Here is a 17,078-nt window from a genome sequence, read left to right on the forward strand (position 1 = left end):
AAATGAGCTTTTCTGTGCACAAGTTACTTAACAGAGGGATTTTTGGTTATCACTTTTTGGGACAGCTATCTTTTTTTTGTACAGGTATCAAGTCCACAAGTACAGAAAATTAACATGTATAGGAGGAAAAGAAATCCTTAGTTTTCAGTTAGGCTTTTTTATTTCAATCAATAGTTTAGCAAGTGCTTAAACTTCCCCAGCAGTTTTATCTGGAACGTAGTTGAGAGGAAAAATATTTTCTATAACTTTACAAAAATAAAAAGATTTTTTTCTTTTTAAATCCTGCACTTTTGGCAAGCACACTCCAACTCAAGACAGACATCATACCTTAAAATACGGACTCCTGTTCATAGAAATGACGTTCTACCCCAGGGCAGCAGGCACAATACGTAAAAGGTATAGGAACAGAGCAAGAACACTTGTTTAGATTGTTTGGTTTTTTTTTCCTGATCCCTTTTGTCCTATTTCTTAAATATGACCTGTTAAAACAATTTGCCCAAGAACTTCTTCAGGTTAGCATTTCTTCTGTCAGGGGGCTCCTTGAGTAGGATATTACTGGGGGAAAAACTTCAGTGTGTCCTGGCAACACTGGTGGTGATTGAAGATACCACCATTAATTGTTTCATTATTGTTTAAAATAAAAAGCTTCTGCATTTCTGTCTGGGAGAAATCACTTGGTTTGTAGGTCTTCTGCTAAACCACTTGCAGCTTAACTTCTTCGAAAGCCAGGGCTGCCAGCACATGAGGTCAGGTTGGAGAAATCAAATGAATGGAATATATTGAGTCATAGATGAGTACAGTGCTGTGTGGCAGCTAATCTAGTGTGTAATGAAACCAAAAGATCAAGGAACCTTCGCTCCTAGTTCTGTGCCTGTAACCTAGGAGAAGCCTTGCAGAGAGTATGGGTTGGCAAATAAACTATATAGTCTGAAGATTTCCATCTTTGTCCAACTTGACTTATACTGGCTAATAGAAAGAAAAAATACATATGCACACGGAAGAAAGCTGGTGCACCATATGCTGTGAACCCAGATCATAAAATGATGTTTCTGGTCAACACTACAAATCAACCAAACTAGTCCTCAGTCAGGTAAGAACTAGACAGGTCTTCCTCTTGAAACTGTTGTAATATTTCTGACATGAGGCAATTCGCACAAGCAGTAATAAACTGTGGATCTTTGCACTGATGAATGTAGAACATTGTGCTGCAGAGTGGTTTTGTTGCTCTCTGTTTCAATCCTGCATCACTAGCATGGGCAGATTTCAGTGAGGACTGAGTTGTGTGTGGCATTTGCATAGAGAAGGAACAGTGACAACTATTGTGACAACTCTTAGCCATTGATATTTTTCCAGAGACAGGATCACCTAACATGGGGATGAATGGTTGACAGTGGTGGAAGAAGCTTGTCTCGTATAATTTAAGGAACGTCATGCCATACCAATCCTCACGAATAAAAACTAATATGAATTCAGTTATGCTGCTAAGTCTCAAACAGAAGTCAGAAGCAAAGCTCATATATAAAGCATTTGTTTGACTGTAATAATTCAGTAACTCAGCTGGAGATACACTGGTGTCAGTCTTCTGAGTATACAGCTCAAGTCTATAGCTAGAGAAAACCAAATTCCATCCTGGTTCTTAGCTTCTCTTTCAGAGGTGGTGTGTCTCCTTCTTGATCCTCCAGTTAAAACTGTGCTCCTGATGCCTCCCTGCCTACTGATCCAGAACTGACTCTTCAAGTAGGTTTGACTGTGTGGAGCAGAAAACCATTGAGAAATGCAGAACAGAGAAGCTGTTGTTCACAGGGGATTGATTGATCCATCATGCTGCACTGGCTTTCAGCATCTTCCATCAAGTTGAAGGAGGGTCGGATATCAGATGGATGGCTGAACACTTCTTCTGGTGACTGCTGAGCCACCGTGAGCCTCGTTCCTGACTCATTTTAATGAGTCTTTTGTGACTTTTCATCTCTCTAAGGAAACAGCGTGAAAGATGTGATGTGACCTGGCAGCGAGTGTATGATACTGTTCTTTCTCCTTCCTCTTGCTGTCTCAAACTGATTTTGTTCCAACTCTGAGGAAATTTACATTACAAGGCTGATACCAGGTTGGAAAATTGTCAAGAAGGCACAGGCTTGGAGGAGATGGGGTGTCTGAGCATAGCTATTTATTGCTCAAATAGCTTTTTCCTGCTGCTTTGCTAGCAAGGTCTCTGCTGTTACTGTGTTTTCAAAGAGTGCTTCTGCTATAGCAGACAGTAAGGAGACTCGCCTGTATAAAGCTGAAAGACCTTCATTCAAGACATACTTTTCATGTGATGTTGGAAGTAACGTATTTTTGTATCACATAATACTTGAATGAAAAGTTAGAAGCTGCTCATACAGATGAAGAAACATTATGACCTTACTCCTTACATTTCTTACACAGGTTTCTTTTCGTTCTGCGAGCCAAAACACATGTATGTTAGTAAAAGCCACAGCCCAAATGCCTCAAGGTTAAGACATGCCCTCAGCTTCTTCCTCATTAAAGCAGGGGAGTGTGGTTCATCTATGAAGTTGTATGTGCCTCCCCAGCATCCTTATAGGCCCCCTTCAGATACTGGAAGGCTGCTATGAGGTCTCCACGCAGCCTTTTCCAGGCTGAACAGCCCCAACTTCCTCAGCCTGTCTTCATACAGGAGGTGCTCCAGTCCCCTGATCATCCTCGTGGCCCTTCTCTGGACTTGTTCCAACAGTTCCATGTCCTTTTTATGTTGAGGACACCAGAACTGCACACAATACTCCAGGTGAGGTCTCACAAGAGCAGAGTAGAGGGGCAGGATCACCTCCTTCGACCTGCTGGTCATGCTCCTTTTGATGCAGCCCAGGTTACAGTTGGCTTTCTGGGCTGCAAGCGCACACTGAAGCTGGCTCATGTTCATTTTCTCATTGACCAACACCCCCAAGTACTTCTCTGCAGGCCTGCTCTGAATCTCTTCTCTGCCCAACCTGTAGCTGTGCCTGGGATTGCTCCAACCCAGGTGTAGGACCTTGCACTTGGCATGGTTAAACTTCATGAGGCTGGCATCAGCCCACCTCACAAGTGTGTCAAGGTCCCTCTGGATGGTCCCTCTGGATGTCATTCCTTCCCTCCAGTGTATCAACCGAACCACACAGCTTGGTGTCATCAGCAAACTTGCTGAGGGCGCACTCAATCCCGCTGTCCATGTCATCGACAAAGGTGTTAAAGAAGACCGGTCCCAACACTGAACCCTGAGGGACACCACTCGTTATGGGTCTCCAGCTGGACATTGAGCCATTGACCACAACTCTTTGCGTGCGGCCATCCAGCCAGTTCTTTATCCACCGAGTGGTCCATCCATCAAATTGATGTCTCTCCAATTTAGAGACAAGGATGTTGTGTGGGACAGTGTCGAACACTTTGCAAAGTCCAGGTAGATGACATCAACACCTCTACCCCTGTCCATCAGTTCTGCAGCCCCATCATAGAAGGCCACCAAATCGGTCAGGCAGGATTTCCCCTTAGTGAAGCCATGCTGGCTGTCACCAAGCACCTTGTTGTTTTTCATGTGCCTTAGCACGCCATCCAGGAGAATCTGCTCCAAGATTTTGCCAGGCACAGATGTGATACTGACTTCTCTGTAATTCCCCGGGTCATCCATTTTCCCCTTCTTGAAAATGGGGGTTATATTTCCCTTCTTCCAGTCATCAGGAATTTCACCTGACTGCCATGATTTCTCAAATATGATGGCCAGTGGCTTAGCAACTTCATTTGCCAGCTCCTTCAGGACCTGCGGATGGATTTCATCAGGTCCCATGGACTTGTGTACGTTCAGGTTCTTAAGATGGTCTCAAACCAGATCCTCTCCTGCAGTGGCCCCAAGGTCTTCATTCTCACAGTCCCTGTGTCTGCCTTCCAAGACTTGGGTGCTGTGGTCAGAGCCTTTGCCAGTGAAGACTGAGGCAAAGAAGTCATTGAGAAACTCAGCCTTCTCCAAATCCAGGGTAGCCAGCTCTTCCAATAGCTTCTGGAGAGGGCCCATGTTGTCCCTAGTCTGTCCAGCAAGGAGAAAAGGGAGGACGTGGCTGCATTTGTGCCACTTTTGCTCCTCCCTCTGGTAAGGCTGGGCCAGTCTAAATAGGGTTGCATGTTACGACTCCACTTCTTTACTTTGCCCACCCGGCTGACAGCAAATCCAAGGCACAAATACTATGGGCAGAGCATGTAAAGTCTCAGCGCTATGAAAATGTAAGTCGTCCCTGCAGCCTCGTATCGCAGCTTACCTGCACTGTGTGCATCCGACAGGAATGCTTGTGTCTGGCTTTAAGGCGGCTTGGTTGTAACTACTCGCTAGAAACAAAGGGAGGCCTTGAAGCAATTACACGGCTAAGGAAATAAAACAAGAAAACATCTAAACCGCTGGTTATTTTTACAACTTAATGATTGTAAAAATAGCTTAAATTACTTGGAATATTTTTCTCATTAGAGGTATCAGCCGTTCAGCACTATCTGAACAGAGGGCTGTCGCTTCGCTGTTTCTTTGTATGTTACGAGCTGTGAGATAATGACAAGATAGACCTTTGTGGGTTTCCTCCTTATATACATATCTACATCAGAGCTGTGAAGTCAGAGGGGGAAGCTGCTATCACAGTACTGGCACAATACCGAGCCCTTCCCCAGAGCTATATTCTGATGAGAAATGGGGTGCTGGGGAGAAGAGTCCCACAGCGGTAAGATGGCAGAGATGGCTGAAGCAGGATCGTAACATTCACCCCAGCAGTTAAAAACAATAATAATAAAAGGAGACCCCCTCCCTCCCCCCAGAATTCTGCAGTCCTAAAGTGCAATTACTTTTGTGCAGTCATGTCAGGCCAGGGATCAGACTGGATGAAGTTCAAAGCACAAACATCAAACGGGTGCCGTTCGGGATTCGAGGAGGAGGGGGGAAGTAAGGAAAAGAACAACAGTTCTCAGGCATTCAAGTGCATCAAGAAAATAAATGTTCCTTTCTTTCAGAAGAAAAACAACCCCCAGTCTGGTGGAATCCTGGCTTTGTAGTCATGAAAAATAAAGGTTTTTTTTCCACTTCTAGCTGAGAATGTCCCAATATGACACAGTACAAATAAACACCAAAGCAAGAGCTGAGGTGCTGGGATATTTTCCTGGTGCCCTGCTGCTATACAGCCTTATTTTATTCTCCTCTGGTGACTCTTCAGATCTGGGTACAGAAGAAGCACACTGAATTAAAGGCATCTGATAGGAAGTGGCTCTCTTCTCCGGTCGGTCCGGACTGGACCCATCGCTTGGTCTCTGGCCATTGTACAGCAAGTACCTGCCCCGGGCATCCTGCTCCATTTTGAAGATCTCGTACTCGGTGTGAGGTAGGCGGATGCCGAGTGCAATGCAGCCATTTGTGTGGGTGACATCCTGCTGAACCCCAACTTGCCAGGACCCCTGTGCTCCACATTCATTCCCATTGAAGACATTGAGCAGTGAAGCTGTGGATACATCCATGGGAGTGACCTTCATGTGATTCACTGCAAGAGAGGACGAAAGGAGCTATTAGCAGAGGGATGAAAACAAAAGCAAAGGCAGCAGGCGGGTTGCAGTGTACCTGTGAAATCAGAACTGTCTCTCCCTGTTCATTCTTAAATCAAATTTTCATATTGCAGGTGTTGCCAGCAGATCTGTTTGCATTGTATGTCTTCGATGCAATTGCTTCTTGCATAGAACACATACACCACCCCCAACTCAGCTGAAGAAAACCTGATGGCTGCATATCTCAGTCAGAGATTAAGCAGAGCTTTTCATAAATTCCATACAATCCTTTATGGATAAAAGCCTGGTTTGTTGTATTAGGAGATAGGTAAAAGAGGAAACAATAAAACTATAATCATGTTTTATTACCATCTCCTTTAGCCCGTAAGTAGGGCTGTTTATCATGTATTTTTCATCATTTTCTAACATATATTACTCCATAAAGCTAATGAAATAATTGGCTCCAGTTGGAAGATTTGGAAGGTTCCACAGCTGCACTATCTTCCTGTATTACTTGTCCTTTTTGGCATGAACTACATGCCAGAATATAGCTGAACTACAGAGAGATGCGTTTTCTCATGTCTCAGCAGTGACTGCAGCTTCTTCAGTTCTAACCTGCCTGTATTTCAAAAGAATTTATGACACGAAGTTGTATTTTTCAGCCAAGTTTAAAAGGTTGGGAAAAATCAAACCGAATGAGCCTATAGAAGCTGAATAGAGATTTTTCCTGGTGTGCGTCTGACACTGCATCAAAAAAAGGGGATCAGAATGGGTCAGTGCTGACCAGAACAGAAGGAAATAACGAGCCATCATGCCCCCCAGCACACCAGAATCCCAATTCTCTTGCTATCGTTTTATAGTAAGACTTGTTGGGAGTTTTATTTTGAGGTTTTCTAACAGACATTTGACCCGGTGACTCTACAGTTCACATTATTTGACCTAACTGGTGTAAAAGGTAATTTACAGAAACTGAACCTAAGAGTTTTAACAAAACCAAGTTAGTGACCTTGACCCATGATGTAAATTAGCATGCCATAAACTAGAAATCCAAGCAAAAACTGGACTTCTCTCCAGGAGGTAAGCTGGGACACGCTGCATGCAGCTCTAAAGAGCAAATGTTCTGACAGGCAAGGGCATCTCCTGACTCCTATGAAAATCCCTGATTAGTAAATTGTTTTTTACAGTTAGATGCTTTCCTAAATTGGAGCCATGCAAGAAGCTTTAAGCTTCTCACATGGTAAGTGAAAGAAGGAGGAAAGAGACCACAGAGTGCTTGGGGCTTTCAGAAGCTCCGCTGGGGCTGGTGCCATGGCAGAACATCGTGTTTTGGAGATGTTTGTTTCTGTGAGTGGTTGAAGCCACTGAGCTCTTTGTACACAGGGTGCTATGGGGCTGTTTGCACAGGAAGATGCAGGGACCCAGACAGTGTCACCGCTGCGTGCTGCTTCTCAAAATACTTCAGGGGTTTCTGTTAGATGCATCTCGTCTTCACCGTGGTGGGATTAATCAGCGGTCTTTAGGGACATCCTCACTTGCTCTAGGGCTCCTTGGAAGCTGATGAAGACACATGCTGTTACATGTCTTCAACAGAAAATTGTTTATAGCACCTCAGACCTGAAATGCCTTCTGAAGGTGCTTTCCTCTCTCTACTGAAGGGAGCCTTAGGACGCAGATCTAACCTTAGACACTTGCTTACATGCTTGAAGCCTGGCCACTGGACGCCAGGACTTAGTGATGCAAAATCTCACTTTCTTGAGCTGTACTTAAAGATCTCTGCCTGGGATGAGACTTGCTTCAGTGGTGTGAAATGCTGTGCAGCTGTATAGTTTGGCTGGCATTCACACACCACCTGTGAGCTTCCCAAGAAATGACTAACTACTGGAAACAACAGAATGACATAATCAGCAACCAAACCATTACAAGTGAACTCTGCTCTGGTCCATAGCTACGTGACCAGCTCTGCCCCCATTTAACAAGACACACTACCTTTAAACACAAACTCTGTGCCACCCATGACTTTGGACGAGTGCACTCCCCGGCTGTAGCGTCCTTTGGCGTAGATGGTGAAGGTGGGGTGCTTGCAGATGGGGTCGGAGTAGTGATAGTAGTGACCTTCCCAGGTGTTGTTGTTGTCGTGGAAGATGAAGTGCCGAGTGAGGAAGAGGACCTCTGGTCTCACCTCGCAACGCTGGCTCACCCACTCTCCGTGTAGCCCTATGGTCAGATCTGCCTTGGGGGGTAAGATGGGAGGATGGTGCTCATCTGAACGGTAGATGATTCTGCACGCAATGCATGTGCGGTCATGGTTCTGAAATGAGGCAGAGAGAAACCCTCATTAGGCATTATCAACAATACAGGGCAATGACTCAGGCCATCCCTTTCATGCCGAAGCAACACCAACTCGGCATTTTAAGGGATACACTGTCATTCCTTGTCGTGTTAGTGTTCTCCTGTTAATTTCACCCTTCAAAGCACCTGAAACATGGCACCATTTGGTTTTGTATACATAAGGCTGCACAATAGGAAAGCAGTTAAGAGATTAATTCCCTCATCTGCATTTATCTGAACATTTTAGTTCAGCTTTTTATAGAATCTAGAAAAGGCTGACTTTATCCTTCAAATAGTATGAGAAGCTGGCAGATGTTAATTTACTATGGTAGGGACTTGGCAACACTGGCTTTTGCTGAGCTCTTACTTTGCATCTGTTTTCCTTTTAGCTCCTTTTGTAGATAGACAGCAGTGTCCTAAGGACATTTTTCCTCACATCCACTTTGTTCAAGCTGTGGGGTACACTGAGTTAAGAGCAGAAGCTCCCTACGCGGCCACTGGGGTGGGAGATTTACGCAAATGCTTTTTCTTTGCACCCATTTCCATTCCTCTTTTCTGATATTTCTCCAGGCTCCCTCCATCATGTAAATGCTCATATTCATCACTCATACTTTCAAGTCCATGTGAGCTGCTGCGGAGTCAGCATTTCTCCACTCACTGCCTTCAGATCATGGCACACTTTAGGGGGGACATTTACACAACCTTCGTTAGTGCCCTGAGTTTCTCCAGTAATGTGGCTGTAGGTATCTTCAGAGGATCAACATAAAACTCCCATGCTGTATCACTTTTACACATATCAAACAGGGTTTATATTTGCCCCCATCTCAGACCAGATAGACACCAAAAGTCAGTGAGATCCATGAAAAGTTTGCTATTCTGCATTCCTGCGATGTAGAATAATGGTCTATGTGAAAAATGATTATAAATGGTGTAGCTCGGGTTGACCTGAACCAGCACTGGCCAACAGGTCTGCTCTGAGGAGGAAAGAGGTTGGACTTGGTGACCTCCAGAGGGTCTTTCCACCCCAAAACACATGGTCTCTCGTGAACCACGCGTCAGCAGGCTACTGAAGTGGATGCAGTTCTTTCCCACTGTGGAGTTTATTAACCAATTTTAAGGTACTTTTTTTCAGGTAAATTCTGCAAGCAGGTGCAAGGGCCACTGGTATCTCAGTGAAAATACAAAGAACACTCAATTGAGTAATTTAACTGCAGCTGGTGAAGTTAGTGCAGATTTGTGCCATAGTAACAGACAGCAGAGGCTGGTGCAAAACACCTGGTTCTGAACATTGAAAGCACAGATAACAATAAGGACTGTGAAACTGAGCCATTTCCTGACATTGCAAATTGCAGGTTGGATTTTCTGATGGTCAAGAGTGGAACCAAGATCCAGTTATGTTTCCTATTTTGCTGTAGGTTTCTTGTGTGGCCTTCCTGTGTGACTTAACCTCATTTCATAGAAACACAGACAATTGCAGCTCTTCTGTTTAGGACAGGGCTGGTAGGAGGCTAAATAAAGACACTGAGCTGTCAGAAAGCAGACAGAAATTTCATGGGCCTGGAAATTCAAATAAAATAAAATAAAATATTCTAATAGTGTGTAGCTCTATTCCTGGAACAAACCTTCCAATACAGTCTGACAGAAGGCCAGTGTCCACCTTCCTCCTGCCTACAATAAAGTCTCAGCAGGTTTCCTCTGCAAGCTTGTTTGGGAGTTACAAAACCAGTCTGTTGAATCCCTAGCTCTCTTCAGAGGATGTTAGTCTTTTTCTCTGGAAAGCTCTCTGGTTTACTGAGTAGTTTGCGGCTCAGGATTGCTGGGGGGCAGATGACTTATAAATTACTAGGAAATGGGCTGGAGCTGGGAAAGGTGGAGACTATCTTGGCACACCTTGGGCAGCAGCAGAGCTGCCCCATTTCCACTGAGCTCCAGGGAGGATGCCAGAAGCTGAGCACTTACTGGTGCTGCAAGGGAACTTTTGGATGAGTTTGTGATTCTGTTCACTGCCAACCAAAGCACCAAGAAAACATGCAGCTTTGAACTGTTATAGAAATATACACCTTTTCTTCTTGGAGATCAGTATCTAAAAGATGCCACTGCTGCCTTCCATGGACACTGCAGTGATCCAGGCCGAGGGGTTGCTCTGGGGAAGATGGTGTCTATCAAGCACTCGTTTCTCCAGAATGGCCGTTCTGACATGGGGCACACTGGTGTCACTGCTTCCTAACACAATAAACTGCACTGATGACAGTAACTTTATTCTGTGATTGCCCCACTCACATAAAGTCAAGCAAGAAAGTGAGGAAAAGACAGTGTTGTAAAACTAAACATAGCTTATATAAGCTGAACTGCTTAATAGAAGAAGACAATGTCTGCTACAGTCCCTTCTCTATTGAAGTTGAAAGCTCTTATCGGCTTCTAGAGGAGACCCTGCCTGAGCAATATGGTGGTTTGGTTTATATTCCCATTTCCCTCTCAGGAGCCTGTCCTCCACAATCAGTTTGTGAGCCAAAACCAGTTCAACCTGGGAACCACTGATTTCTGTTGCCCTTGTTCAAAATATGAAGAAAAACAAATGGAAACCCAGCCTGTTGTCTTTTTGGTCACCCTTGGCTGTTTGCAGGATTCCTCTGTTGTTTCTCAGGTCTAGTGAATGGACAAGGAGGAGATGTGTAATCAGTCCTATTTGCAGCAACATTGGGGTTTTTTTAAACTTTCTTGACCAGGAAGGACAATCAAGCATAAATGTTCTTTGCTGTTCTAGCGGTGATTTTAGGTCTCATCACTCCTCTACAACATTAAAAGGAATGGGTATTATGAGTCAAGGCTCTGATGCTGGGTTGGGAGTATTATCATAGTTTGACATCTCCTCTGTCATACTGGGAGTGTAGAAGGTGTAGACTGGTAACACTTGCAGCTGCTTAGTCCATTGGTTGTGGCCAGCAGCCGAGTAGGCAGAAGGTCCATGGAGCTCCATGGTGGAAAAAAATTTGTAACTACAAGCAGCCCATTTCTTCTTATCAGAGGGGGGTTCATGTTGCAGTGTGAGTACAGTGTCTGCCATTGTGTGGAGTGGAGGTGACTCCCTGGGCCAACTCAAGGAAGGCCCAGGTTAACTCAGTGCTAAACTTCACTTTGATTTCTGTGAGCTGTCTGGCTCTTTGATCTCTGCAGTGCTGAGCTGCTGTAACTCTGCGCAGCCCTTCTACTTCCAAAGGCTTTGCACCAGCTCAGAAGGTCTGGCCAGTTGCACTGCTGCCTACCTGGTGGTGTGCCTGGATGGAGGGATGAGGTGAATGGGCACATTTTACAATGAACACGGAGTGGGACAGGGAGAGGTTGGCGTGGTGAGGGTGGAAGCAGAAGCATCCCTTTTGCAACAGTGAGACATCAGGCAGGCTTAGGCACCTCATACAGCCTGAACACATCGCTTCCCTGAGACAAGCACTTGTATCTAAGCCCACATAAATGTTTGGTTTTTTTTTTCCTGTGATAGTATCTTTCACAGAGTTATGAACTTCTTAGTGGAAGCATATGCCACGTGTGAACTCCCTTAGTACAATTCTGTCCAAGTAATGGATGAGGGAAAGATCTGGCTTTGTTATGAGGCAATTTGACTTAATTATGGAGTAATTTACATTTAACAATTGAGTGTATTTTTCACTGTTGCTATTTCAGGTCAGCTGCTCTTGGCTCTTAATTATGCTGGCTGAGGCTTTGCAAATCAACTCCCTTTCCATGTGTCTCACGGAAAGATTATTTTCTAAAAACAGAGTTCAAAGAAAACAGGGAACACAGGCAGAGGACATTCATGTCCAAACACGATTAAATACTCTCTAATAAAAAGCTCATTTGGGCATGACATAAACTAAAAAGCAATAAAATGAGCAGTGGACAGGATGAACATCTGTTTTATGTTCTTATTATCTTAGGTGTACAATGCAGTACTTTTAATCGTGGGGTCTGACTAAAATGACCAGTTCCTGAAATGGCTGCTTCCTAATGACTGGAAGGTCCCTTCCCATACCGAGTGCCTCCTTGTAGCTCTGCAGTGCCAAGCCCATCGTGCCGCAACTCCTTGCTCTCACAGGTGTTTCTTTAAAGCAAATTATCAATTAATCCATGAGGCCATGTGGCCTGAAACAAGCCTGAACCTGGCTGGAAACACAGTTCTTGTACTGGGGACAAAATAATCTGTGATCTGAAAATTTCCACCAACATTTTTCCTCATCCCTCTCTCCTGCTGCCTCAGCTGAAGTGGTAACAGGGCCAGAGAACTCTGGAAGCCAAGCAGGGAGGTTTCTAATAGAAAAAGGCAAAGAAGGATGAGGTTCCTTGATCTTTTTCCCAGTTGCTGTGGATAGTCAGAAACATAAACCCTCTCAGCATCGTTTAATTTTCTCTTGAATTCCATGGGATTCTATGGCTGCCTAAGGCTAATTTGCTTCTAATAATTTCATAGTGTTTTTTTATGGCCCAGGCCAAAAAAACTATCACACAATTGCTCTCTGAGCAATGGTGAAATAAGCTTTAAGTAACACCTAAAAGGATATTTTTGGAAGGTGTTCTAGTTTTCTTTGAACACCTTTATATTTCAATGCTGTTGACATCTATATGTATCTGTATGAGACATCTATGAACCTAATCTTTTTCAAAATGTACAGAAAATCTATCTTTTCCTTATAGTTAAAGCAGAAGCTGAAATAGATGCTTAGTATTGAGGAGAGGACCTGCAGGGTGTACTGCAAGCTGTATTTAGGGACGAAACAAACAATCACTAATAGTAAGGAGTAATATGGTTATTTTTCAACTGAACACCTTGTTCAAAACATATTTCTTCTCTATTTATTCTTTATATCTTGAAAATGTGTCTGTATTTCAATCTGAAAATTTTAAAGCACCATTTGTCTGAAACAGCTCAAATTGTGACTCAACCTTTCTCGTGTAGAATTACACCAGATGACTTTTCTGATATCTGGATACATAATGGAAAATTAACGTAATCTCAACTAGAACTTACTGGTTTTTAATGGAAGATTCATTGCTCAGACTACTTATGAGAGATGCAGTGTGTTCTTAGCAGAATAACATGAAAAGTTAATGTGATATTTTTCATGAGATTCTTATTCTTAAAAGGACATTTTAATGGAGAATTTTGACCATTTTCTGACAGACTTCCTCTTTTTTTTTTTTCATAGTTGCAAATACGTGGTATTTTACCAGACTGGACACATTAAGATGACAAAATCATAGAAGGCAGAGATGTGCAGTAAGGTCCTAAACCATCCAAAGATAGGGCAGCTCCTGTGATAGGAGCCCTGGTGTTGGGGCAGATGTGGGACTGCTGCTGTTCAGAGAAGCAGTGGACAATTCTGAGCAGCAGTGAACCCAATTAGCTTTCTCAGTAGCTGTTTCACACCTGCAAGGTCTTTAAACCTGCATGGAATTAAACAGCTGTTTCCCAAATTAATTTGGGAAATCAGTTCTTCTTCTTTTTCTGTCTGGAGCCACTGCATGGTGGACACATCCTTCCCATACCATAACACAGCTAAAAGATTCAGGTAACAGCTCTGCCTCGGCAAGATGGAAAAGCACACTCTTCAAAATGAGATGGGCTGCCTTTGGACTCCTCCTTGCTAGCCTCTTCCCTCTCAGCAATGCCAGTATCAAACCCAAACCCAACCCAAATCCCTGGGCAGAGCAGTGGCTTCTTTTTTGTAATGCCCCCCCCTGCGGCTCAGGCCTTCCAGCTTTCACCTTTTACTCAAACCCAGATATTCAACGTGGCTACTCTAAGTACATCCTTCCCTCCCTCGTCTCTCCTTAAGATCTGCTGCCACCACTCTCCTGCTCACTTACAGTAAGACCATACTGAAGTCACTTACTTCAAACTTCTGTAGCGATATCCTGCTTTATCAAGTCATGTATTGACATTAATATTTCCAGAACACTACTTGTGCTGTCTGAGCCCCCATGTCTATGCTGATGGCTGTAGCATGGGAAGCTTTATTGGAAGATCCAAGTTCTCAGCTGATATAAACCCACCTTTGGCCAGCCTGATTTGCACTGGTTGCCAGTGCATGACAAGAAGCAGGTCTCATTCATGGTTAAAAAAAGAGGACAGCTTGCATCTATATGGTATCATGAGAAGCAAGGTCTAGAAAAAGCCCCAGCAGACACCCCAGTGCCCTTCTGCACCCTCCCATCACCAGAGAAAATGCTCCTGATCAGCTGTGAAGCCTGCACAAGGCAGCCTAGGCTCTAGTTGTTCACAAGGTCAGGTTGCTCTTGCATCGGAGGCTTCCCTTTTAGGATGGATCTGACATTGTCTATGCAGTGTTACTGGATGGGCCATGTAGCAGCAACTGGGTCCAGTATGTTGCATGCAGCATATCCTTGTTGCAGGGAGATGCGTGGGGAGGTACAGGCACTGGTTTTCCTCAAGTGTGGGCTCAGGACTGAACTGTGTGTGCAGTGTAGACCTACCTGGTGGTTTGGGATCTTGTAGGGTCCAACAGTCACAAAAGCTGGGGTAGGAAAACCCTGCTATGTGAATGCACGTATTACCATGAGGGAAAGCACTGAAGAACAGGGGAAAGAAAAGCCACGCTTAGTAATGCTCTCTCACACCCACCCAAATACCATGTGTCACGGGCAGGGCTAGATGGGACTAGAAGGAGACATGCCTGGTCAGGATGCTTCAAACCTCACCACCCGAGAAAAACAGGTACCAGGCTTTACTGCTAGAAATTGAGTGTTCCCAGGATGAGTACAGATGGAAACCCTTGGGAGAACCAATTCAATTCAAGGAAATGCTTCCAACTCATCAAAACAAGCTGGATACCTTTGCCTCACAGTGCCAAGGAGCAGAGTCCACAGAAAGGACACTTTTATCGCTCAGTATCAAGCTCTGCTCCTCCACTGCTCTAGATAACTGCACACCAAGACAACAGTTTAACAAATGGCTACAATATCCCTCCACCACAAAAGTGATAATTTGCAGGCTTTCCATGACCTCATATGAAGCTGAGCTGGCTAATGTGCATTAGGCTGGCTCTGGGGAGTTGACAAGCACGGCTTGACACAGTTGTAATTCAGCCTGCCAAATGGAATGAAGGCTAACAAAGATTTAAAACTTTAATTAAAAATCTTGAAGCAAGTGAACTGCTGGAGACAGCGGTAACTCCTTTGCAGGACTGTCAGTTTGGGATTTCTTTTGGTGGGGAACAGAGGTGCTGCGAGCAGGAAGGGGGATGGAGATATGCTCAGATTTATCTGCAAGTGTGTACCATATACTTTAAGATATTGAGGAATGGTTTTTATTAACTGCTATCATGAAGGGCAAGATAGTGAAGGAATCTGAAGGCACCACCATTACACAACTGATCTATGATGTCAATTCTGTTGCACAAGCCTGCATAAATCAGAAATAAACACAACCAACATGAAATGCCCGTCTTCTGGTTGTTCTTTTCTGATATAAACTGCTTTAGGCTGGGCAAAAGATAAGAACAAAGAGAAAAAACGGCCTTTTTCTCAGATGAATGTGCTTGCATGTCATCTACCCCACTAAACTGATAGTAATTTATGATGATATGAATACTGCGGGAAGTATCAAACGAAAAAAATCTTGGAAAACATGAAGGGACAGTTTGAATGTCCATTTTCAGGAGCAGAGTATTCCAAACTAAAGCTGCTATATGTGTTCATTATGTCTTTAAAATCAACCTCTGAACCATGTAGCAATACTACCAGTGAGTCCTCCCTCCCCTCTTACAAAAGGTGAAGCAACTGTGGTTAGATGCCAGCAATAAGGAGGGTGTTAGTAGGTTAGATACATATGCTGAGTTTATATAAAGGCCCGTGTTTTATTTTGCTAGGCTAAATAGTTAATTTCGATCCCTGGTACCGTATTTGTGTTGGGGCAGGTTTTTACTGCAGTTGCAGAACAAGCAGTGGTAGTTAAATCAACAAAGGCAAATAGAGTTTTAAAAGCAACACAGCTTTCAAGGGTTCACACAGAGAGTGAAAAGCAGTCTTTTGCTCTAGACCTCACCTAGCTCTAATGCCAGAGTAGGCAGTAGATGCAGAGTGGCACCTTCAGAGGAGCACTCTTCTGCAAGGCCACAGCCAACAGCGCTGCCGAGTGCCACAGGGACCAGTCTCCGCTAAAAGTTGTTTGCTACTCTTATCTCTGCAGGGCATCACACGTGCTGTTATTGCTCATAAACCCGGAATTTACCTATTTGAACATTCTTCTGAATATTCTTTCTTTGCTTGCCCTAACCAAGAGCCTTCTGCAAGTAATAATGAACAAAAGAATCCCTTCAAGTGTTGGTTAATCTAGAAGTCTAGTTACACTACTCTGACAGACAAAGGAGTTTTGTCCTCCAAGATTACACTTTTCGTTTGAGATAATGTTTTGCACGTTTCTCTGAGGCACTTCATATGTTTAACATCTATTTATTGACTTATGCTCACGTTTCCCTGGGAGCTCCTCAAGGACATACCATTCTCCTATAGATGAAGTCACTGAGTTTCAAAGAGATGAAGACTCAGATTTTGAAAAGCACGAAAAATGTTGAGCACTTTGTTCTTTCACCACCTGATACATGAAAGCATGGACACCAGCCTCCATGCGATGAATCTGCATTAGCTGCAAATGCCAGGTGCTGCTGGAAGTCAGCTCCCAGTGGCAAATAAACTTGTAATAGAGAATCGATCCATTGGAATTGTGTTTTCAAGGGGAAATGTCCTACTGAAAGTGCGTGGCCAGCAAATGCTTGAGCATGGCGGAGGCAGAAGGAAGGTTATCCTGGGTTGATTGTGATGTTCCAGACCATTCCAAGCTTTTTCCCAAATAATGATCTAACTAGAATGACCGGTCATCAGAGCTCTGCTGTGATCTTTCCCTTTACTCTGTCAGATGATAAAATAGGACAAGGAGTTCTTTGTTTACAAAGCACTATTGCTGAGGCAATTACATGTGGAGTAAGTGTTCCAGTATTGCTGTTGCACACATTTCCTGTAGTTTTAGAGCAGTTATCTCTGAAAACATCTTCTGTCCCTCTGCATAGCAGATGAATACTGCATTCGAGCCTTCCTTCACGCTACAAGTCCATGGATGTATGCATAAATAAGATGTGATTTTACAACCCATCAGCCAGACTCCCTGGTGTTGTCCTAATTGGGAATATTTTGCATAGTATGTGTGA

General features: G+C 43.9%; 1 protein-coding gene across 1 annotated transcript in view; it reads right to left on the minus strand.

Moving 5' to 3' along the window:
* Window positions 1-4,420: 4,420 nt before the first annotated feature.
* Window positions 4,421-17,078, minus strand: part of APCDD1 (APC down-regulated 1) — a 28,090-nt gene continuing 15,432 nt past the window's right edge. The window contains exons 4-5 of the mRNA XM_062633003.1: window positions 7,522-7,843; window positions 4,421-5,534 (exon numbers count right to left, since the gene is read on the minus strand). Coding sequence (XP_062488987.1) covers window positions 5,086-5,534; window positions 7,522-7,843 — 771 coding nt within the window. The 3' untranslated portion in view covers window positions 4,421-5,085. The remainder of the gene's footprint in view (window positions 5,535-7,521; window positions 7,844-17,078) is intronic.

This window comes from Pezoporus occidentalis, unplaced genomic scaffold (genome assembly GCF_034315485.1).
Source record: "Pezoporus occidentalis ecotype Australia unplaced genomic scaffold, CSIRO_AGI_Poc_V1 ctg4, whole genome shotgun sequence".
Taxonomy (NCBI): domain Eukaryota; kingdom Metazoa; phylum Chordata; class Aves; order Psittaciformes; family Psittacidae; genus Pezoporus; species Pezoporus occidentalis.